At 44.3% G+C, this 16,832-nt stretch overlaps 1 protein-coding gene across 4 annotated transcripts in view; it reads left to right on the top strand.

The window, feature by feature from the left end:
- cenpo (centromere protein O) overlaps positions 1 to 16,347 on the top strand; it is a 34,615-nt gene extending 18,268 nt beyond the window's left edge. For 3 of the 4 annotated variants that reach the window (XM_043695217.1, XM_043695215.1, XM_043695216.1), the window contains exons 5-6: positions 4,116 to 4,287; positions 15,350 to 16,347. In XM_043695217.1, the coding sequence (XP_043551152.1) occupies positions 4,116 to 4,287; positions 15,350 to 15,516 (339 nt within the window). In that variant the 3' untranslated portion in view covers positions 15,517 to 16,347. The remainder of the gene's footprint in view (positions 1 to 4,115; positions 4,288 to 15,349) is intronic. The other variant, XM_043695218.1, reaches the window with a different exon arrangement.
- The last annotated feature ends 485 nt before the right edge of the window (positions 16,348 to 16,832 follow it).

The raw sequence follows: 16,832 nt of genomic DNA on the forward strand, positions 1-16,832 counted from the left end.
GCGGATGATGCGCTGTACATGGAGATTGGTGGGGTGGTAGGTGAGGACCAGTGGGGTTCTGTCCTGGTGGCGGTTGGAGGGGCGGGGCTCAAGGGCGGAGGAGCGGGAAGTGGAGGAGCAACAAATCCGCAGCCTCCAGCAACGGACCTCCCTCCGGATCCTCCACTCCACGCTTGCAGCCTTGCGCCGGTACCTACATTCCCTGCAACTCGACCTACCCCAGCTCAGGACAACTCTCTCACAGACCTGTAAAGGACCTCTACTGTTCTTCATTTACAGAAGAATCCATAGACTGAACAAACAGTTCTTTCTAGCAGATTCCTGAAGAAGGGCCTGTGCCCGAAACGTCGAATCTCCTGTTCCCTGGATGCTGCCTGACCTGCTGTGCTGTTCCAACAATAAAGTTTCAACTTTGATCTCCAGCATCTGCAGACCTCACTTTCTCCTCGAGATTTCAGCTGAACATGTGGCTGAAAGAAAAGTGCAGGAGGGAGGGTTTCAGGTTCTTGGATAATTGGGGCTCATTCTGGGGAAGGTGGGACTTGTACAAACAGGACGGGTCTTCACTTGAACCAGAGGGATACTAATGTCCTGGGTGGGAAATTTGCTGGTGCTATTCGGGTGGGTTTAAACTAGCTCAGCAGGGGGATGGGATCCAGAGGTGTAGTTACAGTGCACAGGAGGATGAGAGTAGGAAGGACAGGGACAGGATTTCAGGGTCACAGGAATATGCTGGCAGACAGCGAAGTGGTTTGAAGTGTGTCTACTTCAACGCCAGAAATATCCAAAATAAGGTAGGGGAGCTTGGAGCCTGGATAGGTACCTGGGACTTTGATGTAGCCATTTCGGAGACATGGATAGAGCAGGATGAGGAATTGTCGTTGCAGGTTCCAGGGTTTAGCTCTTTCATTAAGAACAGGCAAGGTGGTAAAAGAGGGGGAGGTGTGGCCTTGTTAGTCAAGGATAGTATAACAGTGGCTGAGAGAACTTTCGATGAGGACTGAGGTAGTGTGGGCTGAGGTTAGAAACAGGAGAGGAGAGGTCACACTGCTTGGAGTTTTTCATGGGCCTCCGCAGAGTTCCAGGGAGGTGAAAGAGAGGATTAGCAACATTATTCTGGGTAGGAGTGAAAGGAACAGGGTGGTCATTATGGGGGACTTTAATTTCCCCAACATTGACTGGAAATGTTATTACTCTAGTACGTCAGATGGATCAGTTTTTGTCCAATGTGTACAGGAGTATTTTCTGACACAGTATGTCAAAGGGCTGACAAGAGGGGAGACCACACTGGATCTGGTGCTTGGTAATGAACCAGGACAGGTGTTTGATTTAGTTGTAGATGAGCTCTTTGGAGAGAGTGACCATAATTCAGTTACGTTTAGTTTAGCGATGGAAAGGGATAGGTACATGCCACAGGTCAAGACTTATCGATGGGGCAAGGACAATTATAACGCGATTAGGCAAGAATTAGAATGCATAGAATGGGGTAGCAAAATGCATGTCCTTGATTGGTATGTCCCTGTCAGGCAGGGAGGAAGTGATAAGATAAGGGAACCGTGGTTTACAACAGAAATTACATCTCTTGTTAAGAAGAAGAAGGAGGCTTATATGTTGATGAGGCAATATGGTTCAGAAGAGGCGATGGAGAGTTACAGATCAACTCGGAAGGATTTAAAGAGAGAGTTAAGAAGAGCAAAGAGAGGAAATGAACAGTCTTTAGCAAATAGAATAAAGGAGAACCCAAAAGCTTTCTATAGGTATGTGAGGAATAAAAGGATGATTAGGGTAGGAATAGGGCCAGTCAAAGACAGAAGTGGGAAATTGTGTGTGGATCCTGTGGAGATCGGAGAGGTGCTAAAGGAACATTTCTCATTGGTTTTCACTCAGGAAAAGGAGAATATTGTAGAGGAGAATAATGAGGTACGAGATATTAGACTAGAAAGGATCGAGGTTAGTTACGAACAGATGTTACCAATTCTAGAAGGAGTGAAAGTAGACAAGCCCCCTGGGCCAGATGGGATTTATCTGAGGATTATCTGGGAAGCTAGGGAGAAGGTAGCAGAGCCTTTGGCTTTGATATTTGAGTCGTCATTGTCTACAGGTTTAATGCTCGAGGACTGGAGGATTGCAAATGTTGTGCCCTTGTTCAAGAAGGGCAATAGAGATGACCCAGGTAATTATAGACCAGTGAGCCTTACTTCTGTTATAGGAAACGTTCTGGAAAGGATTATAAGAGAGAAGATTTATAATCATCTAGCAAGCAACATTTTGATTTCAGATAGTCAACATGGTTTCGTCAAGGGTAGGTCGTGTCTCACAAACCTCATTGAGTTTTTTGAGAAAGTGACCAAGCATGTAGATGAGGATAGGGCAGTTGACGTGGTATACATGGACTTCAGTAAAGCCTTTGACAAGGTTCCACATGGTAGGCTGTTGGAGAAAATGCAGAGGTGTGGAATTGAGGGTGATTTAGCAGTTTGGGTTAGAAACTGTCTTTCTGAAAGAAGGCAACGAGTGGTGGTTGATGGAAAATATTTAGCCTGGAGTCCGGTTACTAGTGGTGTGCCATAAGGATCCGTTTTGGAACCACTGCTGTTTGTCATTTTTATAAATGACTTAGCGACGCAGGCATAGGTGGATGGATTAGTAAATTTGCAGACAACACTAAAGTCAGTGGAGTAGTGAACAGTTTTGAAGAATGTTACAGGTTGCGGGGGACTTGGATAAACTGCAGAATTGGGCTGAGAGGTGGCAAAAGGAGTTCAATGAAGCTAAATGTGAGGTAATGCACTTTGGGAAGAATAACAGGAAGGCAGAGTACTGGGACAATGGAAAGATTCTTGGTAATGTGGATGTGCAGAGGGATCTTGGAGTCCATGTACATTGATCCCTAAAAGTTGCCACTCAGGTGGATAGTGCTGTTAAGGAGGCATATGGTGTTATAGATTTCGTTCGTAGAGGGATTGAGTTTCGGAGCTGCAATATCATGCTGCAACTATACAAAACGCTGGTGCGGCCACACTTGGAATATTGTGTACAATTCTGGTCGCCATATTTCGGGAAGGATGTGGAAGTATTGTAAAAGGTGCAGAGGAGACTTAGTAGGATGTTGCCTGGTCTGGAGGGAAGGTCTTATGAGGAAAGGCTGAGAGACTTGGGTCTGTTCTCATTGGAAAGAAGGCGGCTAAGAGGGGATTTGATAGAGACATACAAGATGATCAGAGGATTAGATAGGGTAGACAGTGAAAGTCTTCTTCCTAGGATGATGACGTCAGCTTGTACGAGGGGACATAGCTACAAATTGAGGGGGTGATAGATTTAAGACAGATGTCAGAGGCAGGTTCTTTACTCAGAGAGTGGTAAGGGCATGGAATGCCCTACCTGCTAATGTCATTAACTCAGCCATGTTAGGAAGATTTAAACAATCCTTAGATAAGTACATGGATGATGATGGGATAGTGTAGGGGGATGACATGAGAATAGTTCACAGGACGGCGCAACATTGAGGGCCGAAGGGCCTGTTATGTGCTGTATTGTTCTAGTTCTATGTAAAGGAAATTCGCTACCTTTATCTGGTCTGGTCTACATATGACACCAGGCTCTGATATCTCGACTGCCCTCTGGGCAATTAACAATGGGGAAAACAAAAATGGATCCACGTCAAAAGACAATTTTTTTTTTAAAACCATGTATGCTACCACCCAGAAGAATAAGGAATGAGCAGAAATGATAAATGGGAACAACACCATCTGTAAGCTGCCCTCCCAGCCATTCGCCAGCCTGATTTGGAAAAATATGTTTGTTCCTTCGGTGTTGCTGGGTCAAAATTCTGGAACTCTTCTTTGGCAACATTGTAGGTGACCCTACATCCCCATGGACTGTACTGGTTCAAGACGGTGGCTCACCACCATCTTCTCAAGGGTAATTCGGGATTGGCAACAAACCTGGGCAAGACAATGACATCTACATTACTTTGTACTCTTTGTTTATTTTTTCAAGTAATTAAGCACTCAGGACTGGTAGAGTAGAAATTAGGTTCAGAATGAAGTTACCGCTACACTACTGACCAATAAGTTTACAATAAGCTAAATACTAATAATGTCACTCTTTCCCAGGTGCACTACCATACATCCCTGACGGGCCAGGTACAGAAGAATGCTGCATATAACTTGTTGAAATTTCAGTATCCCATTCAGTGTGGGGACATGCGTCATGACGTCCAAGTGAAACTGGTATATGAGGATCTTGCATGCTACCTTCCGACTGAAGTCACATTGACCTGTACAGGTAAGAACAAATAGGAGTTGGATCCCAATACGTGGTAATTGTAAACCTCAGGAAGGTACAGTATAGGGTTAGATACAAAGTGTCCTCTATACTGTCCCCATCAAATACTCCAAGGACAGGTACAGCACAGAGTCAGTCACAATGTAAAGTTTCCTCTTCAATATCCCCATCAAATATTCCCTGGACACATATAGCACAAGGTTTGATACAGAGTAAAGTGTCCTCATCTCTTTTAACTGAAAGTAAATCTCCATCTATGCTTTTAAACTGAAAGTAAAGCTCCCTCAACACTGTTTCCATGATACATTCCCAGGACAAATATGACCCAGGTGAAAATCCTAGAAATTCCGCCCAAATGGAATTGAGTGCCCCTACACCAAATGAACTGTAGTGTTTTAAAAATGTGGCTCACGATGACTTTTTCAAGGGTAACTAGAGATGGGCAATAAATGCTGACCTGACCTGTGATAGTAACATCCCATGAATTCTTAAAAAAAAATCAACAGGTGGAAGTATTAGCATTAATCTCCTCATATTATGTGTTAGTCTTACTGAGTGAGTGGGGGAGGGGTTTGAATGAGGATGGAAGAGAGTCGTATTGGGCAAAGCAGCTGGTAAAAATGCGAACAGTTTTTGTCCTTTTATTTGAGGAAAGATAAACTGGCATGGGATGCATTCCAGAGGTTCACTAGGCTGATCCAGGTATGGAGAGTACTGTCTTGTGAGAAGTTGGTTGGGCCTGTATGCATTGGAATTTAGAAGAATAAGGTATGATCCCATTGAAATATAACAAATTCTCTGGGGACTTGACAGGGTAGACATGAAGAGGTTGTTTCCCCTTGTAGGAGAAAGTGAGGTCTGCAGATGCTGGAGATCAAAGTTGAAACTTTATTGCTGGAACAGCACAGCAGGTCAGGCAGCATCCAGGGAACAGGAGATTCGATGTTTCGGGCACAGGCCCTTCTTCAGGAATGACTGTTTCCCCTTGTAGCAAAGTCTGGCACCATATGACATAATCTCAAGGTAAGGGATCACTCGATTAAGACAGAGCTGAAGGATTTCTCTTCTCAGAGGGTTGTGAATTTATGGAATTCTTTCCCGTAGAAGGCTGTTAAGGCTAGGTCATTCAGTATATACAATGCTGGAATAGGCAGATTTTTAATCAGTAAGGGAATGAAGGATTATTGGGACAAGGCAGGGAAGTGGAATTGAGAATGATCAGATCAGCAGCCATGATCTCATTGAATGGCAGAGGAGACTTGATGGGCTGAATGCACTACCTCTGTTCCGACATCTTACGATCTTCAGGGTTTGAGCAATGGCTAAGAAGAAAACAAATGAGAAAGATCGAAGTATCAAGCAAGCAAGATGGAGAGGGAGGGAGGGAGGGATTGAACTGAGCACTGGATTAAGTGAGGGATTCTGTGGGAGAATATGTTTTTTTCCTTTGTTTATGGGATGCGGGTTTTGCTGGCCATGACAGAATTTATTGCTTATCCTGAATTACCTTGAAAAAATGGTGGTGAGCTGCCTTCTTAAATTGCTGCAGTCCATGTGCTGTAGGCAGATCCACAGTGCTATTAGGGAGGGAGTTCCAGGGTATTGACTCAGCAAAACTAATGGAACAGTGAAATGTTTCAAAGTTGGAGGGGAACTTGCAGGGACTGGTGTTCGAATGTACCTGTTGCCCATGTCCTTCTAGATCAGTGGTTTCCAACCTTTTCGGTAATATGACATACTTTCAATGAGACAACAATTCCACAACACACCCACTGTTGTCAGCTGAATTGATTGTTCAAATCAATAACATTTACTTGCACTAGCTATGGTTAAGGCCTTACTGGAAAGGTTTGCAACATTGTACATACAGCAAACTAAACAAGGATCATAAGCATTAATATTTTAAATCCCTCAGCAAAAATGCAGCATCGTTAACTGTGAGCACAGATGGATTTTTAAAATCTGCTCAATTCAACTGTTTCGATCTATTCATGGATAATGGATCAGAGGAAAACACAAAGGAAATTGCAAATCACTATTGGGGGCCCTGATGGAGGTGAGGGGGTGGTGTTACCAGAAGGTTTTGCAGGCGAAGGTACCTGGGGGTCTGCTGGCAGGGGTGACGCGAACCAAGGACTGTTGGAGGAAATGGTCCTTGCGGAAGGCAAAGAGGGGTGGGGAGGGAAAGATGATCTTGGTGGTGGGGTGTACTTGGAAGTGGTGGAAGTGTTTGAGGATGGTGTGTTGGATGCGGAGACTGGTGGGGTGGTCGTTGGTGTGGGGGGGGGTTAGAGCAATGGAATGGGGAATGGAGGTGGTGCAGCGGAGGACTGTCTGGATGATGGAGGGAGGAAAAGCATGTTGTTCAAAACATTTTTGTCTCTAACCTAGTGAGGTAGTTGAGCTGCCTCATTGTATGTTTTTAAGACAAAGATAGATACATTTTTGAACAGTAAAAGAATTAGGGCATTGTTGTCGAAGAGAATACTGAGGCACAAATAAGTAGAATGGATGGCTTTGAGGTATGTAGAGAAGAGGTGTTGGAAATTCTGGAAAGGGTGAAAATAGATAAGTCCCCTGGGCCTGATGGCATTTATCCTAGGATTCTCTGGGAAGCAAGGGAGGAGATTGCAGAGCCATTGGCCTTGATTTTTATGTCCTCTTTGTCTACAGGAGTAGTGCCAGAAGACTGGAGGATAGCAAATGTGGTTCCCTTGTTCAAAAAGGGGAGTAGGGATAGCCCTAGTAACTATAGGCCAGTGAGTCTCACTTCTGTTGTGGGCAAAGTCTTAGAGAGAATTGTAAGGGATAGGATTTATGCACATCTAGATAGGAATAATGTGATCAAGGATAGTCAGCATGGTTTTGTGAAGGGCAAGTCGTGCCTCACAAACCTTATTGAATTCTTTGAAAAGGTGACGAAGGAGGTTGATGAGGGGAAAGCGGTAGATGTGGTATATATGGATTTTAGTAAGGCGTTTGATAAGGTTCCCCATGGTAGGCTACTGCAGAAAATACGGAGATATGGCATTGAGGGTGAGTTGGAGGTTTGGATTAGGAATTGGCAGGATGGAAGAAGACAGAGGGTAGTACTTGATGGCAAAGTTTCTTCATGGAGTGCCGTCACTAGCGGTGTTCCGCAAGGATCTGTTTTGGGACCATTGCTGTTTGTCATTTTTATAAATGACCTGGAAGAGGGATTAGAAGGTTGGGTGAGCAAGTTTGCGGATGACACAAAAGTCGGAGGAGTTGTTGACAGTGAGGAAGCATGTGGCAGGTTACAGCAGGATATAGAGAAGCTGCAGAGCTGGGCAGAAAGGTGGCAGATGGAATACAATGTAGCTAAGTGCGAGGTGATTCACTTTGGGAAGAATAACAAAAAGATGGGGTACTGGGCTAATGGTCGGATACTTGGTAGTGTGGATGAGCAGAGGGATCTTGGTGTCCATGTACACAGATCTCTGAAAGTTGCCACCCAGGTAAATAGTGCGGTGAGGAAGGCATATGGCGTACTGACTTTTATTGGTAGAGGAATTGAGTTCCGGAGCCCTGAGGTCATGATGCAGTTGTATAAGACTCTGGTACGACCGCATCTGGAATATTGTGTGCAGTTTTGGTCGCCATACTATAGGAAGGAGGTGGAGGCACTGGAACGGGTTAACAGTGGTGGACTCTCCCTCTTTATGGGCATTTAAGAGGGCATTGGATAGGTATATGGAGGATAGTGGGTTAGTGTAGTTTAGGTGGGCTTGGATCGGCGCAACATCGAGGGCCCAAGGGCCTGTACTGCGCTGTATTCTTCTATGTTCTATGTTCTATGTTCTATGTAATTAAGAGTTATGGTGAGAGGATGGGTAAGTGGAGCTGAGTCCATGAAAAGATCAGCCATGATTTTACTGAATAATGGAGCAAACTCGAGGGGCCAGATGACCTACTCCTGCTCCTGGCTCTTCTGAATTGAGGAGAGCACCACAAATCATACTTCTCTGAGAAATCTGCTATCCTGTTGTTTTTAGGTATGCCAGTGTTGAAAATGCTAGATTGACAAGGTATGCTGTTGCAAAAGGAAAAACTATAGCAATAGCATGGTCAGAGATTCTTGATATTCATGGCCCACAGTCAGCTAAAACTGGGGTGGGGGGGGAGGGAGGGAGGTTGGAATTTGTTAGGTGTGTCCAGGTTGGTGTTTTAAAACAAATATAAATAGTTCAACTAGGAAAGGGGGCTACACTAGACCTCATACTGGGAAATGAACCCAGCCAGGTGATTGAAATTACGGGAGGGAGCATTTCAGCAACAATTACCATAATTCTGTAAGCTTTAAGTTACTTATGGAGAAGGAAGGTACTAAATAGGGGAAGGCTAACTACCATAATGTTAGGCAGGAACTAGGGGGTAGCTGTTTGAGGGCTGATCCATGTCTGGCATGTTGGAATCTTTTAAGGACCAGTTGATTAGAGTTCAGGATCAACATGTTGCTGTGAAAATGAAGGGCAAATATAGCAAGATTTTGAAACCTTAAATGCCAGGAGAAATTGAGAGCTTAGTCAAAAATGAAAAGGAGGCATAAGTAAAGTTTAGGAAACTGAAGACAGAGCCCTCAAAGAATATAAAGGTAGCAGGTAAGAATTCAAACAAGGAATTAGGAGGGATAAAAGGGCCATGAAATGTCCTTCACAAGCACGATTAAGGAAAATTCCCATGTGTGTTATACATATATAAGAGCAAGAGGATAGCTGGGAAAAGGGTAGGTCTATTCAAGGATAAAGGAAGGAATGATACATGTAGACGAGGAAGTGGGTGAGGTCCTTACTGAAAACCTGCCTTGGTTTTCACAAAAGATTAGGACATGGTGGATGGTGAGTCTCAGGAGTAGTAATTTGATATTCTGGGGCATATCAATCTGAAAATAGATGTTGGGGGTTCTGACTGGCATTAACGTAGACAAGTCCCCAGGCTAAAGCTTTAAGCAAGTGGTGCAGAAATTATTGAGACAAGATTCTTGGGGATAGTATTTATTACTGTTTGGAAAAATACAGATTTATTAGCGATAGGCAGTATGGGTTTGTGAGGAGAAGATCATGTCTCTCAAACTTGGTCTTATGGTTTGAGATAAAACCATTGTTTGGAATTTAGAATAGTGGGAATGGAGGTTAGGGCAGTTGAATGTTCTCCTGCAAAATGTGGGAGGTAACGGTCACCACTAGTCTTTGCTGACTTCCTCTATGGGAAGTGCACTCAACTCCAGCTCCTCGAAAACCGTGTTAGGGAACTGGAGTTGGATGAACTTTGGATCATTCGGGAGGCAGCGGGGCTTATTGAGAGGAGTTACAAGGAGGTAGTCACACGTCAGTTGCAATAAAAAGGCAGACGGGTACAGTCAGGGGACAGAAAAGGAACCGGCAGGCAGTGGCCGTTTCCCTCAACAACAAGTGTACCATTTTGGATACTGTTGGGGGAGGATGACTTACCAGGGGTAAGCCATGGGGTACAGGTCTCTGGCACAGAGTCTGTCCCTGTTGCTCAGAAGGGAAGGGGGGTGAGGAACAGAGCATTAGTCATTGGGGACTCCATAGTTAGGGGGACAGATAGGAGGTTGTTTTCATTGGAGAAAAGAAGGTTTAGGGGTGACTTGATAGAGGTGTACAAGATGATTAGGGGTTTAGATAGGGTTGACCGTGAGAACCTTTTTCCACGTATGGAGTCAGCTATTACAAGGGGGCATAGCTTTAAATTAAGGGGTGGTAGGTATAGGACAAATGTTAGGGGTAGGTTCTTTACTCAGCAAGTCGTGAGTTCATGGAATGCCCTGCCAGTAACAGTGGTGGACTCTCCCTTTTTATGGGCATTTAAGCGGGCATTGGATAGGCATATGGAGGATAGTGGGCTAGTGTAGGTTATGTGGGCTTGGATCAGCGCAACATCGAGGGCCAAAGGGCCTGTACTGCGCTGTATTCTTCTATGTTCTATGTTCTGTGGGGACGAGAGAGACTCGTTGTTGGTGAGTCCCAGGTGCCAGGGTTCATGACGTCTCGGATTGTGTTTTCAGGAGGGGGAGGGGGAGCAGCTCCAAGTCGTGGTCCACAGTGGTAGGAAAGGGATGGGGGTTTAAGGCAGAAATTCAGGGAACTAGGGTGGAAGGTTGGTGCTAGAACAAACAGTTGTTATTTCTGGTTTGTTATGCGTGCCACGTGCTAGCGAGGTGAGGAATAGGGAGAAGGAGGAGTTGAACACGTGGCTACAGGGATGGTGCAGGAGGGAGGGATTTGGATTCCTGGATAATTAAGGCTCATTCTGGGGTAGGTGGGACCTCTACAAACAGAATGGTCTGCACTTGAACAGAGGGGTACCAATATCCTGGGGGACGATATTTGCAAATGCTGTTTGGGAAGGTTTAAACTAATTCAGCAGGAAGATGGGTACCTAATTTGTAGATCCAGTGTTCAGGAGGTTGAGAGTAATGAGGTCAGAATTTGAGGTTTCAATTCCTGGAGCATCCAGAATAAGGTGAGTGAACTTGCAGCACCTGGGACTTCACTGTTGTAGCCATTTCAGAGACATGGATAGAGCAGGGACAGGAATGGTTGTTGCACGTTCCGGGATTTAGATGTTTCGGTAAGAACAGAGAAGATGGTAAAAGAGGGGGAGGTGTGGCATTGTTAGTCAAGGACAATACTACGGTGGCAGAAAGAACGTTTGAGGACTTATTTACTGGGAGGTTTCTATAGGCCTCCGAATAGTTCCAGAGATGTAGAGGAAAGGATAGCAAAGATAATTGTGGATAGAAGCGAGAGTGACAGGTAGTTGTTATGGGGGCTTTAACTTTCCAAATATTGACTGGGAATACTATAGTTCCAAGTACTTTAGGTGGGTCAGTTTTTGTCCAATGTATGCAGGAGGGTTTCCTTACTCAGTATGTGGATGGGCCAACTAGGGGCGAGGCCACATTGGATTTGGTACTGGGGAATGAACCCGGCCAGGTGTTAGATTTGGATGTAGGTGAGCACTTTGGTGATAGTGACCAAACTTCGGTTATGTTTACTTGAGCGATGGAAAGGGATAAGTACATACCGCAGGGCAAGAATTATTGCTGGGGGAAAGGCAATTATGATGCAATTAGGCAAGATTTAGGATGCATAGGATGGAGAAGGAAACTGCAGGGGATGGGCACAACTGAAATGTGGAGCTTATTCAAGGAACAGCTACTGCATGTGCTTGATAAGTACGTACCTGTCAGGAAGGAAGGAAGTGGTCGAGTGAGGAAGCTGTGGTGTATTAAAGAAGTTGAATCTCCTGTCAAGAGGAATAAGAAGGCTTATGTTAGGATGGGACATGAAGGCTCAGTTCAGGCACTTGAGAGTTACAGGTTAGCCAGGAAAGACCTAAAGAGAGAGATAAGAAGAGCCAGGAGGGGATATGAGAAGTCATTCACAGATAGGATAAAGGAAAACCCTCAGGCTTTTTATAAATATGTCAGGAATAAAAGAATGACTAGAGAAAGATTAGGGCCAATTAAGTACAGTTGTGGTTTTGTTCACCGAGCTGGGAATTTGTGTTGTAGACATTTCCTCCCCTGTCTAGGTGACATCCTCAGTGCTTGGGAGCCTCCTGTGGAGCGCTTCTGTGATGTTTCCTCCAGCATTTATAGTGGTTTGTCTCTGCCGCTTCCGGTTGTCAGTTCCAGCTGTCCGCTGCAGTGGCCAGACAGCCAGACTACTAGGACTCATAACAGCACACAAACCAACAGCCACTCTCAGACAACAACTCACCAGGACAAAGGACCCGATGCCCAGCATTCGCTAAACCAATGTAGTGTACAAAAGGACTGCACAAAACACTACACAGGACAAACAGGAAGACAGCTAACAATCCATATCCACGAACACCAACTAGCCACGAAATGACACGACCAGCTATCCTTAGTAGCCACACACGCAGATGACAAGCAACATGAGTTCGACTGGGACAACACTACTATTATAGGACAAGCCAAACAGAGAACAGCCAGGGAATTCCTAGAGGCATGGCACTCATCCACAGATTCTATCAACAAACACATCGACCTGGACCCAATATACCGACCACTGCAGCGGACAGCTGGAACTGACAACCGGAAGTGGCAGAGACAAACCACTATAAATGCCAGAGGAAACAACACAGAAACGCTTCGCAGGAGGCTCCTAAGCACTGAGGATGTCACCTAGACAGGGGACGAAACGTCTGCAACACAAATTCCCAGCTCGGCGAACAGAACCACAACAACGAGCACCCGAGCTACTCATAAACTTCTCACAAACTTTGAATTAAGTACAGTAGTAGGAAGTTGTGAGTGGAATCCAAAGAGATAGGAGAGGTGCTAAATGAATATTTTTCATCAGTAATTACACAGGAAAAAGACAATGTTGTCAAGGAGAATACTGAGATACAGGCTACTAGACTAAATGGGATTGAAGTTCATAAGGAGGAGGTGTTAGCAATTCTGGAAAGTGTGAAAATAGATATGTTCCCTGGGCCGAATGGGATTTATCCTGGGATTCTCTGGGAAGCCAGGGAGGAGATTGCAGAGCCTTTGGCTTTGATCTTTATGTCATCATTGTTGACAGGAATAGTGCCAGGAGACTGGAGGATAGTAAATGCTGTTCCCTTGTTCACGAAGGGGAGGAGAGTCAACCCTGGTAATTATAGACCAGTGAGCCTTACTTCAGTTGGGGGTAAAGTGTTGGAAAAGGTGATAAGTGATAGGATTTATAATCATCTAGAAAGGAATAAGTTGATTAGGAATAGTCAACAGAGTTTTGTGAAGAGTAGGTCGTGCCTCTCAAACTTTATTGAGTCCTTTGAGAAGGTGACTAAACAGGTTGATGCGGTATATATGGATTTCAGTAAGGCATTTGATAAGGTTCCCCATGGTAGGCTATTGCATAAAATATGGAGGCATGGGATTGAGGGTGAATTAGTGGTTTGGATCAGAAATTGGCTAGTTGAAAGAAGACAGGGTGGTGGTTGATGGGAAATGTTCATCCTGGAGTTCCGTTACTAGTGGAGTACGGCAAGGATCTGTTTTGGGGCCACTGCTGTTTGTCATTTTTATAAATGACCCAGATGTGGACTTAGAAGGATGGGTTAGTAAATTTGCGGATGACACTACGGTCGGTGGCATTGTGGATAATACTGAACGATGTTGCAGGTTACAGAGGGACATAGAAAAGCTGCAGAACTGGGCTGAGAGGTGGCAAATGGAGTTTAATGTGGAAAATGTGAAGTGATTCACTTTGGAAGGAGCAACAAGAATAGTGTACTGGGCTAATGGTAAGATTCTTGGTAGTGTAGATGAGCAGAGATCTCGATGTCCGTGCACATAGATCCCTGAAAGTTGCCACCCAGGTTGATAGGGTTGTTAAGAAGGCATACGATGTGCTAGTTTTTATTGGTAGAGGGATTGAGTTTCAGAACTATGAGGTCATGCTGCAGTTGTACAAAACTCTGGTGCGGCTGCACTTGGAGTATTGTGTACAGTTCTGGTCACCGCATTATAGGAAGGATGTGGAAGCTTTGGAAAGGATTCAGAGGACACTTACTGGGATGTTGCTTGGTATGGAGGGAAGTTTGTATGAGAAAAGGCTGAGGGACTTGAGGCTGTTTTTGTTGAGAGGTGATTTAATTGAGAGAGGGTTAGATAGGGTGCAAAGTGAGAGCCTTTTTCCTCGGATGATGATGGCCAGCATGAGGGGACATAGCTTTAAATTGAAGGGTGATAGATATAGGACAGATGTCAGAGGTAGTTTCTTTACTCAGAGTAGTAAGGGCATGGAAAGGCCTGCCTTCAACAGTAGTAGACTCACCAACTTTAAGGGCATTTTAATGGGTAATGGATAGGCATATGGATGAGAATGGAATAGTGTAGGTTAGATAGGCTTCAGATTGGTTCCACAGGTCAGCGCAACATTGAGGGCCTGTACCTCACTGTAATGTTCTATGTTCTAAAAGTACATGGGATCTGGGTAACTTGGCAAATTAATTACAGTATTGGTTTACTAGTCAGAGACAGAGGGTGGCAGTAGAAGACTGTGTGATTGATGGCGGTGTGTGATTGAAGGCTGGTGCACACTAATGTGTCACTGTGATTAGTGCTGAGTTGTTTGTTCATGATATTCACAAAAAATACAAAAGAAAATGTGAGACGGATGATAAATCAGTTTGTGGATTACATGAGGATTGGCCACGTGATTGACCATGAGGAAGTTACAGGAGGACACAGATTGGTTGGTCAGGTTGGCAGGTCAGTGGCAAATGGAATTTAATTCTTAAATGTGAAGTAGTAACAAGATGAGAGAATGCAAGGCACTAGGCAACTCGGAGGAACATAAGGGTCTTAAGATCCTTCTACACAGATTCCTGAAAGTGGCAGGACAGGTGAATAAGGAGGTTAAGAAAGCATATGAGATGTGCCTTTATCAGTCACAGCATAGATTATGGGAGCAGGGAGATTATGTTGAAGCTATACAGGCCACAGCTGGAGTTACTAATTGCAGTGGAGGTGGGTACAGAAGAGATTCACTGGGGTGTGGCTTGGGATGGAATGGCTTCACTTTGTGGAGGCTGGATAAGATCAGGTTGTTTTCTTTAGAGCAGAGAAGGCTGAGAGGGGACCTGATTGAGGAATATAAGATTGAGGGGGCATGGATCAGGTGGATATAAAGCAGCTGTCCCCTTAGTTGACAGGTCAGTAACAAGGGAACATAATTTTAAGGTGAAAGGCAGGAGGTTCAGAAGGGATTTGAGGAAAAGAATTTTCACCGAGGTTGGTGGTAATCTAGTATGCACTGCCTGTGAGAGTAGTGGAGGTGGGAAATCTCTCAACTTTTAAAAAGTACGTGGATGAACACTTGAAGTGTCATAACATGAAAGCTATGGGCCAAGTGCTGGACAGTGGGATTGTTTGAATAGACATGGTGGGTTAAATTGCCAACTTTTGCACTGTAACATTTCTGAGATTCAGAGAGTGAAAAGTGCAAGGGTTTATATATGTCTTTCTCACTGTAACTGCCTTACTTTGCACCAGCAGAAGATTCAGAATCCATGAGGACAAAGTTAGAAAGTCATCAGCAACTCTTCCAAAACATGGAGCTTCACCGAGTATTTAACAGCTTGAAGATGCAACAAGAAGCAGTTGTATCAAGCAGCTGTCTCTCTGCAGTACACAGTTCAGCCAGTCCTTCCAGTCACTGAGTGCTACAGCCTTCAACTACCACGTTACAAAAGAGGCTATGGAACAGGACGCAAATAGGATTGATCTTGAAGTTCTGAATTATTCCTTAATAAAACAGATGACTGATTCTGTATTAACCACTTTATATCTCTTGTTCAAACTGGAATAAGGGTCAGCTTTTGTGAAGGGGATGTTGCAAGAGTTTTCAACAGAAAGGTTCAAAAGTCATTCCAGATATTTGAGCACATAATTCAGGCAGTGCTTGTAGAGAGGAATAGCCACCCTATTGGAGGGGGTGTACTGAGGGCAATACTCAGCTGCTGGAGAATTAGTACTAAGGGAGTGCTGCACTGTCCAGCAGAGTTGGAGCAGACAAGGGCTATTTCACCTATTGAATCTATTTCACCATTCAGTGATAATCCCCAAATCATTTTTACCGTTTTAACTGGACTCACTGGTAGCTCTTGGTTTCGTCATGGTGTGACTCCCAGTTAAATGAAATAGGAATGAAATATCTGACAATCGATAGGTTTATAGCACTTACTGGTCTTATCAGTTGATCATATTGCCTGCTTTCTCTGCTGCAATGATGTACGTGCCTTTGTTTCAACTGTTTATTCATTGGCACCGCTGAGATGACTGCTCCCCTCCTCAGTTCAATAAATAGTATGGTTCAAACCTACAAGTATTTTAACTAAGAATTGTCGAGGTTATAACAGGCAAGGATTGTTCCATTCTAAGTTGGTGGAATAATTTAATAGAGGCTTTACAAAGCTTGTACAGTGATGTTTGGTTTGGAGAAGGTGACTGATATTCTTCCTTTCCCCATCTCACTTTACCATAACAGGAAATGGCTCTGGATCTGTAATCCCTGACTTTGGGATCCTTAGTGTGACCCTTTCAAACTAGGTCAGTAACATTTCCAAATGCAGGTTTCCCGCAAAATAGGCTGAGGTTCCCTCATGCTAGACACAACACCACTTTGTTTGTGGGGTGCTAATAAACGCACTCATTAAATGAAAGCAATTTTATCTATCAGTCATTGAAATAATTAAACATTCAAACCACTGTTGAAACAGATTCGACACCAGCCTCACTGAGGACCTTACACACTAATTTTGACCGGGAGTCAGTTTAGCTGAATACACAGTGACACCAACAGTGTGGGTTCAACTCCCATACTAGCTGAGGGTTACCATTCTCCTTCTCAACCTCTTTCCTCACCTGAAGCATGATGACCCTCAGGTTAAACTGCAACAGTCATGTTTCTCTAATGAGAGAGCAGCCCCATGATTTGGTAATTTTACTTTTACACTAATTCTGATAGTTCCCATTA

This window comes from Chiloscyllium plagiosum, chromosome 9 (genome assembly GCF_004010195.1).
Source record: "Chiloscyllium plagiosum isolate BGI_BamShark_2017 chromosome 9, ASM401019v2, whole genome shotgun sequence".
Classification (NCBI taxonomy): Eukaryota; Metazoa; Chordata; class Chondrichthyes; order Orectolobiformes; family Hemiscylliidae; genus Chiloscyllium; species Chiloscyllium plagiosum.